The 23,891-nt window shown below is 35.1% G+C and overlaps 1 protein-coding gene across 2 annotated transcripts in view; it reads left to right on the top strand.

Moving 5' to 3' along the window:
- Positions 1-23,891, top strand: part of PCLO (piccolo presynaptic cytomatrix protein) — a 318,634-nt gene that overhangs the window by 238,813 nt on the left and 55,930 nt on the right. For both annotated transcript variants that reach the window (XM_088523510.1, XM_088523509.1), the window contains 8 exons: positions 2,075-2,183; positions 2,826-2,893; positions 5,429-5,640; positions 9,061-9,111; positions 10,017-10,147; positions 11,932-11,958; positions 15,233-15,326; positions 21,615-21,686. In XM_088523510.1, the coding sequence (XP_088379636.1) occupies positions 2,075-2,183; positions 2,826-2,893; positions 5,429-5,640; positions 9,061-9,111; positions 10,017-10,147; positions 11,932-11,958; positions 15,233-15,326; positions 21,615-21,686 (764 nt within the window). The remainder of the gene's footprint in view (positions 1-2,074; positions 2,184-2,825; positions 2,894-5,428; positions 5,641-9,060; positions 9,112-10,016; positions 10,148-11,931; positions 11,959-15,232; positions 15,327-21,614; positions 21,687-23,891) is intronic.

The raw sequence follows: 23,891 nt of genomic DNA, 5'->3' as shown, positions 1-23,891 counted from the left end.
TACTTCACTAGGCTCTTCCTGCTGCTTTTTTAAAATTAAATTAACTTTTTGATGACAGCCTCGCAGGAGTATAGTTCAGTTAATTTTATCAAGAAAGTCTGCAAGTGGTATGTGATAGACATAGGATGGTACTGGGTGCGTCTTCTCAGCAAGGTTCGTTCTTCTGTTAGAAAAGGATGTTACCAGCTTTCTCACATACCAAAAACTTTCCAGGTCTCTTCTTGTTTGCCTCTGATATATGGAATTGGTGGGGTTTTTTTTACCTTGTTCAGGGATTTTCTGCTGTTGTACTCAACATCCTATGCTGTACTAGATTTATGAGAGCATACATGGCAAATAATTTTAGTTCCTTCCTTTTTAGAAGCCTTCTAAAGACAGACAACATTCTTATATATTTTAGCTGGTTTTCCTGCCTTCTGAGCATCCCTTTTTAGTCATTCTTCATAGTTTGTGTTTCAGTAAACTGACTGCTGTGAATATGAAGCTAAATTTTACTGAGAAAAGTTATGAGCAAATCTCATGGTTCCAAGCCTAAAGCATGGAAACCTATAGAAAATATCATAATATAAATAATAACCATAGTGTTTATTTTGCATATCTTTTTCACAATCACATAATTTCATCTGTTTTATTCTGTGAACACTATTTTATTTAACAATATATTTTTTATGAGTTTATCTCCACATTTTACTCCATTATTTTTCCCATTTGTCGTATGCAACGATACAGGATTCTCAAAATAAAAATATGACCCATATGAAGACCAGATTTTATCTGTGTAAGTGATAGCAAGCTAAGTGTTTGTGGTTTTCTTTGCTGTGCAGATGATGTGCTTTTCAGACTTTTTTGTAATATATTGATTTTAGTGAAATACTAAAAATTCAGTAACTTTCCCATTAAGAAAATTTTACTACTAGAGCTTGAGGGTTGAATTTTGATCTTCTTATGTACATTATTGAAAAGTTAATCTCCTTGGAATTATTCTTTTGACTAATTACCCAAAATATGAATACATTTTTCAAAACCCCAATATAAATTTGCAGTACGTTTTGCTGTAACCCCAAAATGTTCTGCTGTAACCCCAAAGATTTGTTATGTTATCAGAACACTTCTGACATGGTTTATAGAAGACTTGACTCTGCAAATACTAAGCATAAAATTTCCACAGTGAATTCAGTGGTTTAGTATATGATGCCTGGCTCTATATCAAGCGTCTGCCTCACTCCTGAGACGAACAATAAAAAAAGTGGGTTTTTTTTCATTATTTTTCAGCCTGTTTATTAAACCTCCAGTCTTATCTTCTGGAATTAATTATTGTCAATCACTTTGTCATCTCCTTCATTAGAAAAGGTGTGGAAGTAAATTTACCCTGAATTTTTATTATCCCAGGATGATATTTGAAAATGTGAGGTATATTTTCACTCAAAACCAGTTAGATAAATGCCTTCTCATGTATATAATATATATGTAATATTAATATAAAATACTAATATTTTATATATAACAAATAAGTATTATATATAATTATATATAACCATATAATATTATATATATATAATAATATGTATTAATATTATATATATATATATTTAATGACAGAGTCGAGAAAATCTTTTTGAATTGCCAAAGCACATTCACAAAATTAGTGCCAATTTGAGTCTCAACATCTATTTGCTACCACCTGGGGACTGTCTATAGTCATATTCCAAGATGATGCCTGGCTAGGAAATGTCTAATATTTAAAATGGTTTGTTTTCTTGCAATTTTGGTTAGGGTGCATGTTTTTGGTCTTGCAAAAGTTTTTCAATTTCATGCAACCTTGACTGCGGGCACTGCATGTTAAGTTTGAATCAAAGAAAGTCACCTTCTAACTTGTTTATACAGGTAAGTTGAAGCCGTTGGAAACATAATGTTCAAAGATTTTGTCAGTGTGAAGTGAAAGGACTTTGCTTATGTTTTGTGCCATTTAAACAATATTTGCTGAGTGCCACATCAAATCATCTTGTTTAAGTAGACTATCTATTGCCTTTGTTAAAAAATGAGTGCTTGATCTGGTGCTGTTTTGCTGTCTTAGGAATGCAGGTGCTGGAATGGAATAGCATCCCATTGACTGGAAAAACTTATGAAGAAGTCCAAAGTATTATTATTCAACAGAGTGGGGAAGCAGAAATATGTGTAAGACTGTGAGTTTTTCCCCATCTTTCTGTTTCCATTTTTTTGGCTTTTCATGGCTTTTTATTTATTTACAGTTGTTAAGGTGGAACCTTTGTTACTCTGAACACCAATGGACTAATTAGCAAAAGAGTTCAGCGTGAGTTTAGGAGGTCTATGTGTTTGTCTTTTTTTTTTTTTTCCTTTAAAGTCATAAGGAAATATAAATTGAGGTGTATTTTACTAATTATACTTTTATAGACAAGGTTTTCTCCATTTTCAGGCCACAGTCTCCTCTCATTAACGCAAAATTTGCTGAATTTATTGGGGCTGGCCGTTAAGAGAAGATGATATTTTTGCACTAACTTGATTTTTATTGAAATATGTTGCCTTTAGATGAAAGTCATTTAAGCATCATGAGAAGTGTATGTACTCCAGTACAAAGTCACATTCAATCCATTAAAGATTTCACCTTAAAAGAACCTTTTTTCCTCAGCTCTTTTGACTTTAACAACATTGCTAATATATATATATATATATATCTCAGCTAAGAAGGGGCCATGCTTGGGAGCTGCTTTCTGTCATGAACCACTATTCATTTATCTACTTAATATAATAATGAGGGTATGAGGAAAGAGTTTCTTTTGTCTCAGGCTTCCCATTGCTCTCTTTAGGGACCTCAACATGCTTTCAGATTCTGAGAATCCTCAGCACCTGGAACTCCATGACCCAGTGAAGGCGGGTAAGTGAGGAGCCTTGCTTTGGTATTTGAGGACCGGAAAGCAGCTGAAAATTGGATATCGTATAGGCCAGGATTCTAGTGCTATAAACTCAAGCATTTCCTTTGAAATCTTGTTATGGGGAAAAAAAAAAGGGGGACCACACTTCATATATATATATATAAAGCCAAAAATTTGTTATTGGTCTAATTTAAAGTCTTAATGACATACCAAAATACAACTAAGAGTTTTTATTAGTAGTCCAAATACATTGATACTGACACCATCCAAATCACCTAATTAATACCAAGGAAATCTCAGTAGCAATACTGGAGCTAACATCTGTTATCCAGGGAAAACCTTCTGATAGCTACCTTTTATTTTTTCTTCTGTGCTGTTTTTTTCCCCCTTCCACTGCTTTTTTGAGCAATGCTGTCAGTCTGGAGCGTGGCAGCAAGTTGACAGTGTCCCAGGGAGCTGGCTGGAAGGAGCACAATGTTTGGGGGGAGCGTTTCCTCCTCCTCCTTGCTGGGAAGTGCATGATGTTAATGATTCCTTCCTCTCCAGTTCAGGGTCTTCTCGAGGCCATTTTTAACATGTTTTCTAGCATGCTTCACACACTGCTCTTTCTTCACTGGCTTGCAACTCTATATTGCGTGTGACTTTTCTGTATGTTGTACACTTTACATATGTAAGATACATGTTTTTTGTTCATTTTGTTGCTCCTAAGATATATTTTGCCAAGCTCCTAAGTTTTGATTAGTGACAGTAACTGACCACTAAGCTGCTGGTAACCCTGGAGCCTCAGTTATCATTCCATGCCCAAACTTCCAAGGACTCTATCCTCATCCCAGGCTTGTGCTGCTATAAGCTGCATAGTCTAGAGTCATAAATAATTCATTCTACACCACATAATTATTACTTGTTATTCCTATAGGTGGATATATGAAAATTATTAACAATAGGCCTCTATGACACAATTGCACAGAGTAAAGCATAACCAAGACAAATGAAGTCATAGTCATTATGCATTTGCTGTTGCATCTAAACAGCCTAAACCCCTCAAGAATCTGAAACAAGTCCAGACAAATCCTGACAAGCCCTGAGGCCTGTGTTAGCTTAATACAGAGCCTGTGGCCTCTTTCTAGTGATGATAACACTGCTCCTACTAGAATACGGGCTGCGATAGCAGGATACTTTGTGTGAAGTTCTGTTATGTGACTTCTAAGATAACGGAGGACGGTTCCATTCTGTTCAGTCGGTACCATGACTTCAGGCTGTATAGTCAGGCCTAATATAACTTTAAACCAACATCCACAATGTCACACAGGCCTTTACGCAGTTGCTCTACCCACTTCCTGGGGCTCCGTGCTGGAGTCTGTGGTTTTGTGGCTGCACTTTCATGGAGCACCTCACATCTATTAGCATCTTTATAGTGAAATTACCTTTTGATGAAAAATGATATTATTGAAAAATGATATTATTAGTTGCAAATGAATACTGTGTCTGACAGAGCTTTGAGATAGGTCTGAGGTTTTGCTTCTTTTTGGTTTGTTTATTCCCTTTGAAAAGGAGCAGTTTCCCTTCCTCTAAACCTAATCCAGCCCAGCAGCCAAGAAAAGGCTAACATAATTGCCTTCCCCTCTGCTGCCCAGACTGTAAAGAATTTAAGTCTCTGGGAAAGGAATAATACACAGTAAGCTACAAACAAACAAACTGACATTTGTTGTCACAACAGTGAATTAGGAGCAGGAATATGTAGAATTTTTATTTTACCTGATCTGTAGAAGAACCAGATCAATGACTGCAGTAAAACCTTAAACCTCTTATACTTTTGAGACTCTATAATGCAGGCTGAGCTTAACATCATTTTAGATCTAAGCACTTCAAAGCACCTAAGAAACTTGGGCTCATTTGTCTATTAAAAGGAAGGGGACGGTCAGCTATAGGCTAAACTATCCCCCCTCATTTCATACACAGATGCCACGTGCAAGGGTGTATAATAAGGAAAGGTGAATATGGATTGTGGTTCTGCCTTTGCATTCATTTTGTTCTGTTTAAAGTTCTAAAGTTTTAAAGTCTATTTTCTATAAAGTATCTCAATTCAATTTTATTGAACAGCCATTTTACTCAAGAAAAAGCTGAGGTTAAAACTTACTCTAGCAAAGTTCAGACATTTGATGAAGCAAGAGCAGTTCTCAGTAATGAAGTGAAGCACAAGCCAGACGTTAACAGTGTCATTTGCTCCAGGATGATTCAGTGTGATCAGCCAAGGCTTAATTTACTTCAGGTAGGAAGTAATCTCTGCAGAAAACTTGTGAGAGAGATAGTACTAATTGATTCAACAGAGTAAAAATGTTAAATTTAGGATGTTGAAATCGTGTGGGGGGATGCCTCTGTTTTCATAGACTGGCTTTTGAATCTTTAAATTATACAAGAAAATGTATATTTGTATAGAAGAAAATTTGTAAAGATCAATATACTGCTTCTATACATTGACAAGATAGAGCTGAATGTGATAGCAGTTATCAAAGCAAAACTCTTTTACTTAAATCCAGTAGATAAAGCAAAGTCCCCAGGAGTTGATCCTAAGCAACTGGCTGCAGAGCTCCAAAAGGTTTCTCTACAGCAGGCCCCCTTGCTTGCTTCCTCAGGAGTGGAAAAGGGTTCTCATGTCCACTCTGGAACCACTTCTGCTGCCTCCAGCGCTGTTCCTAGCCCTGGCCAGCCTGGTTCTCCCTCAGTGAGCAAAAAGCGGCATAGCAGTAAGGTAAGGAACTTCTGAGTTATGCAAAATATCATCTGATCATAAGAATAACTACCAGATGAATATCTTGCTTAACGTGGCAAGAGATCACAGTATGTTTTGACAAATCCATTTCTGACAGTGAGGAGTGTTACTGTTAAGTTATGCCATTTGGAAGTAAGGAGGTTAGGCAATTTATCCAAGGTCATGCAAGATTGGATGCTCTTTGAAAATAGATTCCTTGAACTTAATATTACTCTTATAAAGTGAAATAATTTCCCTTTTCAGTCTTTATTTTGATTTTGAACTCTCTTCTGTGTTATGGGTGAGGTACTAATTACACAGAAAACGCATGCGTTGGTAAAACTGATATTTACTTCTGTGTAATAAGCTACTTTTGAAGTGCTACAAGACATGCTTTATCATAGCAGTATTAAGCATTTCTCTGAAAGTCAGGAGAAGAGTGAATTTGCCATCAAAATGTGTTTTCTCACTATGTAACTCCTATGAACTTGTTAACTTTAGTTTCACATTTTCCTTGCCACATTCTGTCCATATTTCATTTGAATTTCTTTTTGCTTTATTTATTTCTGAAAATTATAATGAGAGGCATTCATTTTCTAAAAAACATTCCTGTTCTTGACTTGTACAGCTTCTGTTCATTGAAGCCATGCCAAGTTCATAATGGGGTTGAGATCTCTTAGAAAAGAAAGTGACTGCTCATCCTCTTTCAAAAGCCTCTCTACCTTGGCCTGACAGCATTTCTTGTCAGGCTGCAACACTGATACTTTACATTTGTCAAAGTTTTATGACAGAATAAATATCCAAACTGCCAACAGTAGCTTTTGCTACTGATCATATTTTTTAGCTGATAAAATCCTCTTTCTAAAGCTTTTTGAATAGGAAGTGCACTCCAGAAATTGTTGTAGGAGTCTTTGATGTTCTGCAGTGCGGACTGGCACATCAAATGCCTCGTCCCATCACAGGTATAGAGATGGAACTCTATACAATCTCTATGGTAGCACCAGAATCTGGCATTAAGTTTCCCCATCAACCTTTGCCATCAGATGTGAAAGGCACCATTGTAGAGCACCAGCTATTATATGGGGGAGCAAAGAAGAAAATAATATCAAAATAAATTAGGTTCTGCATCACAGAGGACACAATCCTTGGGAGTGAGCAAGCTGTATGATTTGCAGATTTGTTCGTTTTGCAATGTAAATGCAAGGTCACTCTACAGTCCAGATTACATCCTAGATATTTAATGTCCTCTAGAAACCTTTAATTGTCTTTTCATATTGACAAAGGATGGGCTGCTTTTCTAAACCTTTAAATCCTCTGGCTCCCAGGGAAGCCAGAAGATAACTGTTTTTCCTTCTTTTCAAGTTAATCTTTACTGAGACCTTGATTCATAAAGATACTTAATTGCATGGCTGAGTTTACATCCAAACCCCACTTCAAACCTGGCTCTGGGCTGAGCTGTGGATTGGCCCAGATAACCTGCAGATGTCCCTTCCTGCCTAAACTATTCTTATTCTCCTTGGTCAGTATTACATCAGCTGACATCAGAGAAAACACAAACCATTTAACATGTTGGATCACAGCCTTATAAATAAGTATGGAGCTCTAAAGCTTAAAAGCTTTTAAAATAATCATTTATGATCTATTATATAAACATTGCCAGCTTAGTGATGTTCGCAGACTTTTAGATGGGTTTGCAAGGCACCAAAGGAAAATGGATTTTTTTTTTCATTAGAATTACTTTTGAGAGGCACATATAGTTTCAGCAAAGTCAACTTAAATTTTTTCTTCCGATAAATCTGTTGTTCTTAAGGAAACACAACTGGAATGTGAGATAATGCATGTAAAGCAAATATACAAAAATAAGGCCACACAGGACAGTAAATATGAGTATAGATATGGAATATGAAATTAGCTTCATCTGGGACTTTTGTTGTGTAACTCAGTGATGCATTTTGAGGAGACAGTCTGGCTTCAGGGACATTCATATGAGTAACGGGCAGATTTTGACTGTCTCCCTTGCTTTGTGCTGCAGAAGCATTTGTTTAAGATTTTTTTCTGGTTAGTTTTGGTCCTTCTCAGATCTGAATGACTAAGGCACTGTATCTTCATAGCAAACCTGAAATAGGTAGTATGCCACCTTGAATTCAACAGGCTGTTGCCCAGGAGGTGCATGGCCCGTATTAGTCTAATTCATCTGACACCCTGAGAAAATCTGTGCATTTTGGAGGGATGGGGACACAAACCAGATAGGTTTTACTATTCTCAGAAAGTGCAAGAAATCCTAATGTCCGAGAATAGTCTGGTAGGCTGCTGTTCACATCTGTCAAAGCAGGAAAGGATGGTTTCTAGATCAGCATTCAGAGAACAGTAAGTTTATTCTTGTTTGCATCCTTTGTTTTCCACTGCATCGACCAAGAAGGGCGTGTAGTGAGAATGCAAAAATATTCAAATCTTGCTGCAGAACCAAAGAGCTTTCTTGCTTGAGGGATGGTTTTCAGATTAGAGATAGGGTGTCTCAAGGGCGCCACCATTCAACAGAAAGATCAGCTTTTATTGAGAGTCCAGGATCATATGAAAGGAGTCTAATGAGTCCAGCACCTTGTGAAATTATGCTTCAACTATTAACAAAACATGAGGTAAGGAAGGAAAAAAAAAGAATGAAAAGACATTATCTAAGGGTTTTGTCGCTTTTGTCAGTAATTCCAAAAAAACAGAATATGCAAGAACAGACAATATTTTATAGAGTTGTGAAGGGGAAGAAATAAAACTAAATTCATGTAAATTCAATTAAATTTCATGAAATAGTAGATGGAAAACCTGTGGAAGGATTAAAGATGAAATAATGTATTTGAACTAATTATCAAAAAGCAAGAAGCATTATAAAGAGCTGGTATGGAATTATTATATCCAGTTATAATTGCCACCTGCTTTAGTGTCATTCTTTCCTTTCTTTCTGAACACACACTCACCTAAACTTGATTTAAACTATTCTAACCCATGTCCTTCAGTAGAAAACATGCCTGTACTGTGCCTGACCTGTTACTTGGTTTCACTTTACAACTTTCAGTTTTGTAAGACTGGGATAATGCTGGGTTTCTCTGTGCCCAAGGCTCCCTGTATGACCAATGTGTTACAGAGAGTGTACAGATGTTGATGCCCAGCGTGTCTGATTCTGTTCTCTTAGAGGCCTACATAAATGGCTGGAATCAAATCTTTAAGTATTATTGAAATACCATAATTGATACAACTAAACATACAAATTAGAGACAGTGGAATCATTTTTGAAAATAAATGATATTGGAGCAATGTAAACCATACTTGTTAAAAATGATAACTTAGATAACCTGTTATTTCCAAAATGCATATGTGCATTTTTGTGATGTTTTCCTATGTATTTATTTATGTATTTTAATTTGGCAGCCTGCTGAAGCTACAAAGTCTGCTTCCCATCCAATCACTGGAGAAATTCAGGTAGTTATTTCAAGTAGTTATTTCTATGTGAATTATTGTTGCTCCTGGTGGTGTTTCCATTGAATAAGTTTTCTGAAAACAACCTCCATTAAGTGATTTCTTGTTCAGCTCCAACCTCTTGAAGTGTCATTAAGTGAAAATAACAGGAGATGACACTGCTAGATTTTCACATTTGTCTTTAACATCGGTATATGAAATACAAATAGAAGAAAGGAAAATGCAGCTGTTTCTGAAAGAATTAAAATACTTCAATATAATCTTTAGCCTTTGGGCAATTATTGTGTGTTACTTCTGAAATGATGAGACTTTCTACCCAAAAGCCAACATAATGCAGTGTATTCTTTTCAAAATAATGCCAGATTAGCTCTTTTGTAAATTGAGTTCACTTATTACATTTTTTTAAGTGGAATGTGAGCAGCAGATCAAAAGAAATGCAATTTCCTATAGATTTCTGTCCTTCGCTTTCCTGGTTCATTTCTCACTCTTTTACTGATAATTAAGGATCCTTCCATACTACAAAAACATTTTCCCATGGCTTGAGCTAGCAGGAATTTAGAGTTTGTGTAATTCCTATTTAGTTGACTATTTCATAGCAGAATATTAAGTGCTAGAATTTCATCTTTTTTACTTGTTTGTTTAAGACAAATATGGTTGTGTGCTTCTTCTTTTTTAATAAAACCTGTAGAATTTGAAGAAGAAATCATCTCAATATCTGACATAATTATCTAGTTTCCCATTATATTCAGTAGGAAGTGACAAAAACTTCTAAGATGCAGTCATTTCCACCCAAAATTAAAGATCCAAACCTCACTTTTTTGGATTTTGAGGATTTTAAGAGAAGTTGAATCGTTTAGGAAGTAATGCTTAAAAAGAAAAATCTAACTGAATTTTAATGCCTTCTCTAGCTTCAAGTCAACTATGACAAACACCTTGGCAACCTTATCATCCACATCCTTCAAGCAAGAAACCTGGCTCCCCGAGACAACAACGGCTATTCTGACCCTTTTGTTAAAGTTTACCTTCTGCCAGGAAGAGGGTAAGTGCAGGAGAAATTTCAACCCAAGCTTCCTTTCTTTTAATTTGTGTTTGTTACTTTTCAGTAATAAACAGAACAGACAGTATAAAAAATGTAAGTATATGACCAGGAAAAATGGTGGACTTTTAATGAGTTATTCAAAATTAAGAACTGGATCCTAATCTCAGGATAAAGTGCATATTTTCTTAGTTGCTTCAGAGGCATGATAATCTTTTTTTTTTTTTTTAATCTTATTTTAAAATTGTAATGCATTCAAAAATACAAACTGAAAGAATAGAGTTTGCTGAAACATACCAAATATATGGACTTATATATGTAAGCTCTTATTAATCTGTCTTTAATGAATATTGAATTGCCTGGATTCTGAGGCTAATAGTGACTTGTCCTGTGTTATTATAATATAGGAAGCTATAAGATAAGGTTAAAATTCAGTTGCTGCTTTAACTCAGATATTCTGAATTTGAAACAGATTTGCAAACATGCACAGTCCCAGGACCTGAATTTGATACAAGATTACCATCTAATATTAAAGGTCAGAAATATTAGATAGAAGACATTCATTCCATGGATTTTTTTTTGGTTGGTTGATTGGAGTTAGTTTGGTTTAAACTTTAATAGCTAAGAAAGAGTTTTAGTAATTTCAGAAATTTTGTATTTAGTGACTATACAAATCACTAACCATTTTTTCACAGAACATTTCTTTCTAAGCTCTGACAATAATTATAAATAACTGAGCATTTTTCCTTTAAAAATATGCTTCTATATTATTGATATTATAGCTTTCCCTTGCTCTGAAGTTGCAAGGTGTCATACGCGTAACTATGCACATAGTTATAGTAATTCTGCTGACTTCAGTGATACAATAGATATATCTAAAGCTAAGTTGATAGATCAATCCTTAGTTTGCAAAGACAAATTCCAAAAAAACTTTTCTGTTTGTGCAGTTCTAAAAGACTCTTAAACTTGGTTGTGTTATTAAAAAAAAATGTATTTCTGGCCTCATTGAAGGTAACAGGAAAGTGAATGCTATGGTCACAGTTCAGCATGTGGTATTAGGACAAGTAGAGATAAGAGCAGTTGGATGCAACAACTAAAGACATGTGGTCTTATTATCATTAGAACATGCTAATTCAAACTGTACAGGATTCAATATTGTTCATTGGCATTGATCCCAAAACTATCACTGAGTGTAATGGCACAGGTTAGGACCTGTTCCAAAATGGCAGTTTATGGTAGGCAGATAGCATACTCAATTATTAAAAAAAAGGAGACTTCTCCATGCACTTAAGAGTCTTGTCTAATTCTCAAATACTTAAAGTCCTCCAGTAAGATTGATTTCATTACAAGTACATGCACTTATGTAGAAATGAGGTTTGAGCTACAGACATGTCCATCCTCTAGAGTTCTATGCTATACCGTAATATAGGTTCATGGAGCCAAATTATGAAGAATTTGGATTTTACTTTTATTACCATTCATTTTAAAATTGACAATGTTCCTGTCTCACAAGTAACTTGGTGCTTTAGAGAAGCATGAGAATGAAGAGCTTCTCAAAAATGCAAAGCTTTTTTGGGAAACCAGGAACTTAAGTGCTCATGAATAGCTTTTCAATTTGGTTCGATCCACATTAGGTTGCTTATTTTTTCTAATGCTTCTCTTTCCTCTGGTTGGATACTGGAAACTACCTACTATTCATATGTTTTCTTTCATCTCTGTCTCTTCTCATTTTTTCTTCCTGATGCTTCTTCTGTGTTCCTAACTATTTAACGCTGTGGGGGATGCAGACAAGTCATGGTTGTCCAAAATGCAAGGTAGAGTGTACTGTCTTTCAATTTTACACTTTAATTTTTATATGTATCAGGATGTTATGATAAGCCTATGCATTGAAGTATAGATTTCTCTTGAGTTTTGATGACACATGATTTCAGCAGAGTTTTACTGCTTATCCTTTAGTCAATCTCATTTTCAGATCAAAAGGAATCAGTAACAAATAACTAATATTCCTTGATGAATTAATACTCTAGCTGGAAGTCTGGAAGAATTTAATTCAATAAGAAACATCTAATATCGGTCCTTACTCATTGAAATTTGTAAAGTAATTATCTATGAATTTGCTTCATGAATTTGAATGGTGCCAAGAGAAATGGATGCTATTTGGAACTGAGCCTGAGTATTTTTCTCTCTACATGTTACACAACATCTTGGCATAAAACTGAGCAACATTTTATATAATCACTCAAGCAAATTTAAGCTGGTTGACCATATAAAAAGACATTTGATGTATAAAACTGTTTAGTTACTAGAATTACTCGTACTTCTTTGTGCTGAGCTGGAAACATAAGACAAAATTCTGTTCTCTAGAAATGCTCATGTCAATCCAGGGTAAGTACATGGTAATAGAATTTCAGGCCTATAATTCTACACTTGTGTTAAAAGAGAAGCCTTTTCAATCTGATCAACAGGAGATATGCAAGACTTTTTAATAAATAGATTTACTCCAACATCATCCTGTTTCATAATTAATAAATTATTAAAGGAATGTGTTTAAATGACACATTTTACATGTGGTTATTCTCTAGGTTTTGTTTTTTCATTGTATTTTCAGTTGTACTGTGTGTCAGTTATAATTTGAGAAGCACAGAAAAATGATATAGAGTAGTGCAGTTTCCATCTCTTCACACATGGCATAGTTTATAAATTTCCAATGTGAATTATTTCGTAACTAAGTATGCATTAGCTTTAATGAATGTGTTTTAATAAAGCCTTACCAATCACAGTCCAGACAAGTATGTGTGCCGGTAGGATAGACTTAATACATTTGCCAAATCTTTCCCTTCAAACTTTTAAGGTTCTGGCCTGTTGTCCAGCTTAGTCTAGGTCTGGGCTGCCTTAGGGGAGGCGAGGGTGTCCTGCTTAGCTCTGCCCTATGGACTTCCTTGGGAATACTCCAGAGTTAAAAAGTTAACAGCCTCTGCCAGCTCTACAGCTCAGCACTGCATGAGTCACCTTCTCATGTATCTCCAGAAAGAATCAGAAGCTTTGAAAGGTGATGAAGGTGTAATATTGCCAAAGAAATTGAGGACAAGAATGAGAATGTTGTAGTGTTTGTTTGTTTGGCGGTCACCGAGGAGCAAGGAAGCAGGAACACCTACAGCACATGGCATAGGGTCGCACGCCACACTTGGCAGAGGTTCACACTGGAAAACTCAGGGCATATGATTTCAACATGTCCAAATGGAAGCTTTATTTGGGAAATTTTAACCATTTGATCAAGGCATGTTTCAAAGAATAGATCTTTCAATGCAAACCAAGTGGATAAAGGGAGTATAAAATATCTTCTCTCCTTGTGAACCAATATTTTTAATAAATATTGGCCAGTTAAATAATTGGAAGGAGCTATAAAAGCAGGTAATTACATTTAAAAATAGTTCCAAAGACACATTAGCGAGAACACAGTCAGGAAAAGTAACTTTTTGGCAAAAGAATGAACTAGATGGCATAACTTCCGACATTTTCTAAGTAGTTTCTGAAATATCCCATGAATGTCAGCAGACTAACTTAGATGTATTAGTTTCATGGACACTTTCCAATCAATCCAACTATTTAAGCAATCTAAAATATATACTGTATAAAGGATGGAATTTCTAAAATATAGGGGTTGTTATTTGGATTTTTTGTGGTCAGTTTTGTAATGTATTGACTAATACTAAAAAAAAAAAGATACTCTGAAAAAAGATAGATAAAGAAAACCAGAACCAGACAAAATAATACTTTAAATGGTGTTTAATTCTTGTGGCAGTGTGTAACGAATGCCTCGTTACATAAACAATATTGTTAATTTTAGTGAAACACTTCTGAAGTGTTTAGCAAGTTAAGCCACCATATCCAATGCTGTAATTCTGTAGGTATACAAAGTAGGACAGTCCCTGAAGAATTAGAAAAGAGAGAAAACCAAAAGTAAATATTAACCTTCAATGTATTTCTTTAACTTTTTTCCTTTTTTAATTTTTTTTTTTCAAAATTGTGCTGTAGCATTGTTTAGTGGAGCAGATGGTGGTCATTCCGTGCCATTTGGCCTTAGTACTAAAGAACAGTCCTGAGCACATTTAAATCGATGGTAGATGTAACATCTATGTCTTTTAATGTGTGGAAAGTTTGAACAGAAGTCTAAGGGCAGTTAACTTGCACAGTGGGAGAAAAAAAGATTCTTCATATCTGCAGGATTTTCAAAGTATTAAAAGCTTTTCATGTTCTCCTACCCAACCTTTCATGATCTCCATTAAAATTTATATTAAATTAAAATTGGAATGGAAGCAAATCTTACATCAAAGCTCATAGCTCTAGATGGATCCATGTTCTATTAAAGGCTAGTGCATTGGTTTACCCATATTGAGGAAATGCAAAGTATAACAGCATGTACTATCAGTTACTTTTATAAATAGATTATATAGACAAACTTTTTACTCTTGGCTATTGATGAAAACAATCATGAAACTGATGCACTTTATGCTTCTTTACAGTACAGTTTGATGCAGATCTGAAGAGTAAGATCAATAAGAAATTAATGCTTATATCATTAAAAGGACATTAGTTACTCTGTGGCCTTTACTAAACATTGTTGTCAGATAAAATTGCTATAATCAGAGAATGCAAACTATAAATATAATGGATGCATGCTACCTCAATGTGCTAATAGGAGGATTGTCTTGGAAAAGAAAACAATGCATTATCGCTTTCTTTTATAATCACAGCACACCTCCTTCAGTGCAAAAACAAAGCATGCGTGCACGTGCTGACTGATGCTTTAGGTAGAAACTCTTGTGGACAGAGACAACCTGCTGAAGAGTCATAGGATGAAGTTTTAAAAGCCCAAGTCAGGAAAGCATATTAAATGTAAAAATACCCTTGGGCCGTCTTTGTCCTCATATAGCTCTGTGCTCTTGCAGAACTGAGGAACTGAGTTCCTTTCTTTCTCTCTATCTTTTATTTTTCTTCTTTTTTTTTCTTTTTTTTTTTTTTACATTAGAAGAAGAAAGAAACAAAAAAATCACTAATGTAATGTTTCCTTCCTTTGTTCAAATTCAGTGCTGAGTACAAGCGGAGGACTAAATATGTGCAGAAGAGCTTGAATCCTGAGTGGAATCAGACAGTCATTTATAAGAATATCTCCATGGAGCAGGTATGTGAGTGTTAGTACTAGTCAGTGTGATGTGCTGCTTTCTTGTAGTGCTCATGGTGGTGGGAGCAGCGGCACTGGCTGTGAACTCTTGACAAATTTAGGGAAAATTTGGAATTATGTCCTTGGCTTAATAGGGTTTACTATATCAATACTCTTGTATTAACCCTTTTGCTCATAAAAATGGTAATTCATGAAGTTGAAGGAAGTTCAGAAGGTACCAAGTATGAATTTTCTTAACTAGCCCCATACAGTTCCTGAACCATTACACATGCAACAACTTCTAACCATGCAGATACAATAGGGAAACACCCCAAAAGAATGCGATTACTTTTGCATGAACAGTACTGCTCTACTGTTACTAGTCCGGTGAGTGCCTTTATACGTGTGTCAGACAAACAGTGACTACTTTTCAGACCAGGAAGTGAATCACTACTAACTTTTTCTCCTCTCTGCTAACTGTGGTTCAAAGGCAAAGGAAGCATATCTCCCTTCAAAATAATCACAGGATTATGCCCTGAGATTTTTGTCAGAATTCCTCAGATTTGTGGGCATAGTCTCAGGATCCTACTATTCATAATTATGTCAGATGTGGCAACTCTAAAAATGATAATGGCATACAGGAAGGGAGTAAATCAAGACACAAGGAGTTTCGAAAGCAGATGGAGAGAGAATCATTCTTGGTTCCAGAAGTCATGCAAATTTACTCAGCATACAAGTTCTACAATTTTATTGTTCAAAAACATTTGTGAAGTGTAGTGATACATACTTAAATGCGGCAGAAATATTTAGTAATTGGCTTGAAATACAAATCACCTAAAACAAACAAACAAAAACAGAAGAAAATTAATTTCCTTGTTATATAAAGAATTCACTCACATTTGGGAAGAAGGTCTATGAACATCTTCTCTGCCCGTTTCTTTGTGACTCACTAAATCTAATTAAGTTATGTGGTGTTAACTGAGGCAGTAGGTATCAATTTCAGTCTTCTTTCTCTCCATTTCCATTTTAAAGATTTTTTTACCATTTAACGAGGCAAAATGATGGTCAGGCTTTTTGTTTTAATTGAGTACTGGATCTTCATACAGTCCCTCATCTTTCTGACTGTCTTATTATTTTGTTCTTGAAACTTTCAACTTTATTTTTCAAGGCCATCTAATCTTTCAGTGCTTCATAAAAGATCCTGCAATGACCAGAATTTTGAATGACCAAATTTTTCAATGTCTTCAGTGTACTTCTCCAGCATGACACCAAGACCTCAATATTATCTTCCTAACTTAAAACGTTAGTTATTCGTTCTTTTTGTTCAGCAAGGGCAACATAGTTTAAGATGCTTGCTCTTGCAAGGAACAAAACTCTTCTCATGGAGGGACTTGCATGACTGTTCATCTCATCTTCAGCCTTTTGTCTTTGCAGTCACTACCTCAGACTAATTCAGAAGCACTCTGCTATAGGTAGTGGTTATGGTTAACAGGGATTCCGAAGACAGTTATGGTTAGTAGGGTTTCACATATTGTTTCCTGCAAGCTTGCATAAATAGAAGCTCATTGACAGTGAAAGCCTAAGAAATAGAATTCTGAGGTTTGTATGGCTGAAATACAAAACCTTCTAAATCTTCTAGTTTCAGGAGAAAGTTTCATAAGTTTTAATATTTCTGTTCAGCACAGTCTAAGCTTTCAATTTAAAAATGGCTCTTCAATTTACTTAATTTGCTTTCAGATCCTGCTGTGATGTTTCACACAGCTATAGGGTAGACTGCTTGGACATTCAGTTGCTGTTTGGTCATTTTAAATTAGAGAATGATCTCTAAGTAGTAGTAGACTCCCAATATCTTTGATGTCAGTCTTTTGACCATTGTGTGATGAAATGTAGCCTTTAAGTAACATTGACTTCCTGCTTTCAGTTAGCAAATTCGCTCCTTTTCCCTTCATCTGAGATTTTATACAGTGCTTGTGTTTTTAAGTGTATATGCGTTTTCCAAGCATCATATCTGCTGTGTATTCTGTCCTCTTCCTAGACAGGGAGGCCTGTGCAGGGAATAGCATTTCCTCCCACATTTCATCATATTTTTTATGCAGTGGTTAGACACCTGTGTGAGTGATTCTTCTCCTATTAAATTTGATGCCCTGGCTCAGAGAAGACAAAATATGTGTCTAAATTGGCAAATTATTCCATGCTGATGATACATATATTCTGCAGTTGGAAGAACTATTGGCATGTATTTCTATTGTTTGTACTTAAAACCATCATGAACACATACTTCAAAATAGTTAATAATATGAAAAAATATATATGTCAATACTCACTATAGACTGAGAATAAATGCTCTGATAACAAATGGACAAAAATGTATACATGAAGTTGTACAGTGATAACAAGCCATTCCCTAACATTGTCATGAATCTTTATAAATGTTACTTCCTAAAAGAAGCATTTCCTTTCCATTCAAAATGCATCTTGCTTTCTGACAGCAAATAACTATTATTAAATATTTTCTAATATAGTCCTTCCACTGTCTAGACTGTGTTGTGGCTGCACAATTTTTCATTTTCGTTTCTGTTTCATAACCTAGCTGAAATTAAACTGAAAATTATTATGAGAAACAGATCACTCTCTGAAATGAAACAGACTTTTTCAAAGTTGGCATGATTGGTTTTATAATGTAGCAGATTTGACTTTTACAGTGGGGGATAAAATAAACTCTGAATATTTAGTAATTTAAGGTTTTTTATTCAATAATAAAGTGGAAATAATTGCAGCTTGAGAGGAAGGCCCAGTACACAGTCTAAATATTGTATAATAATTGCTAACATGTCAACTATCTACTTTAAGTAGGTGATGCATTTGGATGGTTTTAGGAGAGATTCAAAGTTACTAATTACATAAGTATTATGGTTAAAACTTACTAGTACTTTTGCTGTTTCGGTCACTGGTATAATGTATGACCTCAGTATAATTTGTGGCTCTGTTAAACCTCAATTTCTCATTCATGAAAAGCCTTATAAAATTATTTCCTCAAGTAAAATATTTTGATAAAGCAGTAGATTTAGTAGAGCATTTTGCTCTCACAAAATATTTTCATGTCTTTCAATAGAAGGTAATGTATTTAAAAAGAATAGTATTTGCAAAAGCCCATGAGTGATTTAGGAGCCAAAGTTCAATTCCTCAAAATAATAAAAATTTTCGTAAGAGACAATGAGCCTGAAGATTACTGAAGATCTTGAGCAATAGAATGTAAGTTCCTAAGTTACCTATTAAAAGTCTCCCAAGTTACCTATCAAAAAAGAAATATAGCAATATAGAGATGAGAATAATAAAATGTTAAATGTGAACATAAACACAATACATAATACAACACCTTGCACTTACACCAATACAACACTCATTAAATATATAAACTGAAATTAACAATTGCACTTTTTTATAATATCTGTGAAGTGGTTACAGAATTTGCTTAGGCATAGGAGAGAAGAAAACTACATTAAAATTTTGTCTTTTCTTCAGTCATATGCTATATGCACTTTTTCAAGGAAAGTTTATTAAATATTTCAAGTGATGTGTTTTATAATTACAAACAGACCTAGTTTATAAGTCACAACGTAGTGGTGTTAAGTTATTCAGATCAAAAAATGGCAGCTTCTGTTATGTATCTTGTTGATGTCCTCATTGAGAGAAGATATTATTCATGATAGCAGGTTCTGAATATTCCTTTGTCTTCTTTAAATATAGATTGTTCATAGCAACCTAAGACTGAGTTCCAATGCAACATGTATTTACTGTTTTTCTCATTAACATGTTCCTGCAATGCAATACCTGAAGCTAGATATAGTTTAGGAACACTTTTTTTCATAACATAGTTTGTTTTCAGCTAATTTCACTGCTTTTCATAGTGTGTCAGCTGGGACAAATGGCCTTCCTGCTATGAAGGGCACTTTCTTTTCCCCACAAGCACATTGTCCACTAGCAGAAATCCATTGGCAGGAGTTCATTTCAGAAAAATCATCTGGCAAAAGTTAAATCCCTGATAGGGATCTGATCTTCTGGCTTAATGAGCTAAAATAGAATGACGTAAGGCAGGACCTTGCTTTGTTGTCATAATATAATGGCTACTTTGCAAATTAGTACCTATCAAGCACTCTTTGCATTTAATAGCGGTGCATATATACAGGTTCAGAAAAGCAATTTTCCTCTCATTTGAAGCTCTGTTCATGCGCCCTGCCTCATCAAGCTCTTTTGATGTTTTTTTCATTGTCATAATATTTTATAAGAGCTTTATTAAACTAAGAGGCTTAAAATAGGTATCTCCGAGAAATCTAACTACTGCAAGTTTCAACAGTTTTATTGTCATACTCATTAAAAAAGCTACTAAAGTAGCAAAGTAGAGTTGCAGACACTTGAAAGTCTCATCTATTTTCCGGTTTTCACCAAAAAGCCTTCAAATTTGTATTTTTCCCCTTCCCTGGATTTTTCTTACAGCAAGACCATGTGCTTCCAAACAGCAAAGACTGAGACTGCTGAGACCTTATATTTCTGAAAAGTACTTCTGCTATTCCTCTATTTTAAAGGATAGAAACACAAATACTCAGTATATCAAGAAACTATCATTCAGGAATCTAGAAGTAGTATATAACAGAAACTGTCCAGCTCATTTTTTCAGGTTATTTTTCACATTGTAATTTTGATACTATCTTGGAATATCAAAAAGAACAAATTTGATTCATTCAAGAAAATCAGCTGTAAAGAATTCTGTAAAGAATATTCAAAATAAATAGAATCATTTTTGTGTTCCTCTTTTTGCTTATTTTTGTAGAGTATTTTTAAGACTATGCTAAATGTTGCCTAAGTCGGTAGGATTAAAAAAAAGAGAAAGATTAAAGAATTGCTCTCAATTTTTAAAATAAATATATACTTAAATCATAGTTTTCAATCACATTCTTGCCTTCTTCAAGAATACATTGTAGCTGCTAAAAATAATGCCATTATCCTTTTTGTGGGTTTACCAGCATATGCTGATTTTAACATGATTTCTAAAATAACTGTCCTTGCATAGGCACTCATTTTCCTAAAACTATCTGGGAGCAGAAGATATTCCTTATAATAATAAGAGGAAATTATCAGTTCAGCATTTAAAAACTATCTATCTGAATCAATGTTCCATTAAACCAAGGAGCAGTGGAAGTAAATAGTTCACAATGATTTTCCTCATCGAGAGCTCCTGTAGCGGGTGCGTTAAATGGGTTGGCTTCCTATTTTGATCAGCAATTGGATCCTTTGCTGCCCTCGTCCTAAGCAGCTGAAAGCTTTGAGTGACAAGTTGCTTCTGTGGGAATAAGGAGCCTGACAATAATGTAAAATTTCTGGCCTGACTTCTTTTATCCACATATGCAAATAGAGTCCTGATTTCGTTAGTAATGCTTGGAAGCACCCAAGAAACTTTTCACTTACCACTCCCCAGACTTCTGAGACATACTATCTCCCCATAGCTTCTTCTTTTTTCTCTCTTTCGAGCCTTATGAATTTATTACTCTCAGCCACCAGCTGTACTTCTGCCTGGTAAACCACGAGGGTAGTGAGCCCTCTTGTCCTTTCTTTGCCATCAGTCCCCACAGACGTCTCAGATCACACTCAGATCAACTTTTCTATAAGGTCAACTGCCTTGGCCAACAGCTCCCTCTGTCCCAACCTATCTTGTCACATTAAAAAAAAAAAAAAAGGTTTCTTCCTTTACCCTGTAAGAAAAGTGCTTAACAGCTATTGTGTTTAACAAGGTCTGTAGATTATGGGCTTTGACCATGGCCATTAGTGCGACTTGTCCCAGTGACTGCATTGAGCTTGCAGGGGTATTACAGCCAGGCCTTCACAGATGGCATTATGCAAATGGGTTATTTAAATTAATATATGTGAAATCAACGTTCAAATGCACTGTAGGCAAGTATCTGAATTCTGTATAAACAAAACAATTCATTAGAACTGGTGATAAGAAAATTTGTAGAAAATTTTAAAAAATGGGACTTTAAAGAACCAGTGTGATTTCTGTGGTGCACCTGCAGGCTGGCAAAAATCATCTTGCAGAAACTGCTCAGACAGTGTCAAATACAAGTCTGTCTGTGTTGTTAGCAAATAATAGCTCCAAATTCTTTTTCTGAGTTCAAGGTTGATGGGAGATCACGAGCTGCCTGGCTGTCACTATTAAAAAGAGTACAAGGAAATAATAAATAGAACCTGCTATATAGACTGGGTATGAATTTTATGGTGGCAATGAGGTTAATAATCTTTTGACTTAAATTGTAGCTGAAAAAGAAAACACTGGAAGTGACTGTCTGGGATTATGATAGATTCTCCTCAAACGACTTTCTTGGTGAAGTGAGTATCTATTTTTCTCCTTTCTCTATCCTTTCTAGTGAGAAAGATTAGCTGCATACCGGTATTTGGAAACTGTTTGCTTCCTAAGTATAGGAGTAGTGCAAACATGTATTCTTGAAGTATTACCATCACTATATAATGGTTTTAATGTTGACTTCATAACAAATTATCATGATTTCCTTCATTCAGACATATAAGATATCTGCCTTCTCTTTCGCTCAAGGAACTATAGGTAAGTTTATTTGGGACTCAACACATTTTTTCAGCTTTTTTAATGTGATATGGCAGGCTGAAAAGATATCAGCCTTTGAAAATGATTAACATCTTAAATTCTGCCATCAAGGCATACTTCAGCACATGCAAGAGTAGCTTTAAGTGTTAGTTATTTTGTCTTACTGATTCGAGGTCACATTTTTTAATTTCTGTGAAATAAATAACACTACAAAAGTTAACTGAAAGCGAAAATTTGTAAGGTTTATTGTGAATACTCTAATAAGTAATAATAAATGAGATAGATAGTCAAGGAAAGCAATGCACTTTCTCTTTAAAAAGCAACTAAACAGAAAAAAATCGATTGCTTGAGTTACTGTTCATAAACAGTCACTTAAAGTATCTCTGCTTATCCTGCCCTTGAATTTTGCAAACAGGCAGTCAGTTCAGCTCCAGTTCCCTTTTTTGTGACTATAAAACTGGGCAATCAGCATCCCTATTTGAACAATTACTAAAATAAATACATAGGAAGCAGCTACATGATTAGTTATTTCCTGCATGCTGCATCAATATTCTTGCTGAGTTCATTATATTTATCCAAATGCAGGGCTTTACTGAATGTTTACATCATTATTATTTATGATATTTAGAAACGGATGCTCCTGCAGCTGCTTTCCCAGCAACATTAAACTTTTAGCTTGAAATATTTTCAACATCTACAACTATTATATTTATTATATCATCTGGACTTAAATAGGAAAACAGTTCTCCCTGGAGAAAGGAAGGGAAAGGCTTGCACAGTCATATCAAATAAGGAATATCCAAATCATGGCCTAAGGAATTTGTCAAAAAGGCACAAGCAGAGCTGATAATGGGCATCAAAGACTGTAGTTGTATTGAATGCGACTGTAGTCACGTTACCCTAGAGGGCAAGTGGCACATCACGGTTCATATCCAAACACTCTTCTCTTATGAAGAGCCCCCAGTCTCCAAAACCTACTGGGAATGTTGCTGTCTTCCACATGCTTCCCAAAATCACACTAGGGAGCATGTTAGTAACTAAGTTGTATCCTCTGGTTCTGCTCCATTTATAAGAGTAGACATAACCGTAGATACCCAGCAGGGCATGTATGCATCTGTAGAGCTGTAAGAAAGAGGGAAAGGAAGAAAAACTTTTGACCTTCTGGACAAGACTAGTTGGTAGTTGTGAGGGGACTTTGCTGTACCTAATCTTGAAGGGGCTTTCTTTTATTCAAAGTCATGTAACCAACTGATAACAAAATAGTTCCATAAGTTATTCCACCTTTTTATTTGTCTAATATTTCCTCCCTACCTGATCTTAATGTTAATCCCTCTCTCTCATTAGAGTCAAATGCAAGGCTGTTTTTGCCCTTTCCTTTTCCAAGACTTTCTGACGACCCTTTAGTATTCTATACCTGTTATGACTTTTTAAAAATAATTTCCCTAAATCTTCTTTAGCAATGCAAGTGACCTAGAACTGGTTTAGCTACTTTTTTAAAATATTATTTATTTATTTTTATTCCCCATTTTTGGCCAGGCTGCTCATTTCATTGCTACATTGCTATGATGCTATCCACTCTTCCATCTCCCTAGTGAAGTTTTGATTCCTGAATGGCCTATTGAATTCTGTTATTTTAATGAAGTGCAAAGGTGCAGTGTGCAAATCCCTATTATTTTGTTACAAATTCTGTAGTTATGGGAGTTTGAAAAGAATCAGCAGACACCAGTCTTTCTTATTACTAACAAATATAAAATTATTTGCTCTTCACTAGCATTGACAAAAATGAGAAAATAACAATATACTATTCTTCTGTTAAAATGTGTCTTTGCAAACAAATACAGAATGAGTAGATCATTTTTCTCTCATGTCATCAAGCTAGTGCTTACAAGCCACCCCTTAAAATATCTAGTCATCGTGGTATAGAGTTGTATTTAAGCTAATAGAACCTAATGAGATCCTGCTGAGAAAGCATA

Source organism: Tinamus guttatus, unplaced genomic scaffold (assembly GCF_059628265.1).
Source record: "Tinamus guttatus ecotype Peru unplaced genomic scaffold, ASM5962826v1 Tinamus_guttatus_pri_ptg000193l, whole genome shotgun sequence".
In the NCBI taxonomy this organism is placed as follows: Eukaryota; Metazoa; Chordata; class Aves; order Tinamiformes; family Tinamidae; genus Tinamus; species Tinamus guttatus.
The sequence above is the reverse complement of the archived record's forward strand: the minus strand, read 5'-3'. Positions and strand labels throughout refer to the sequence as shown.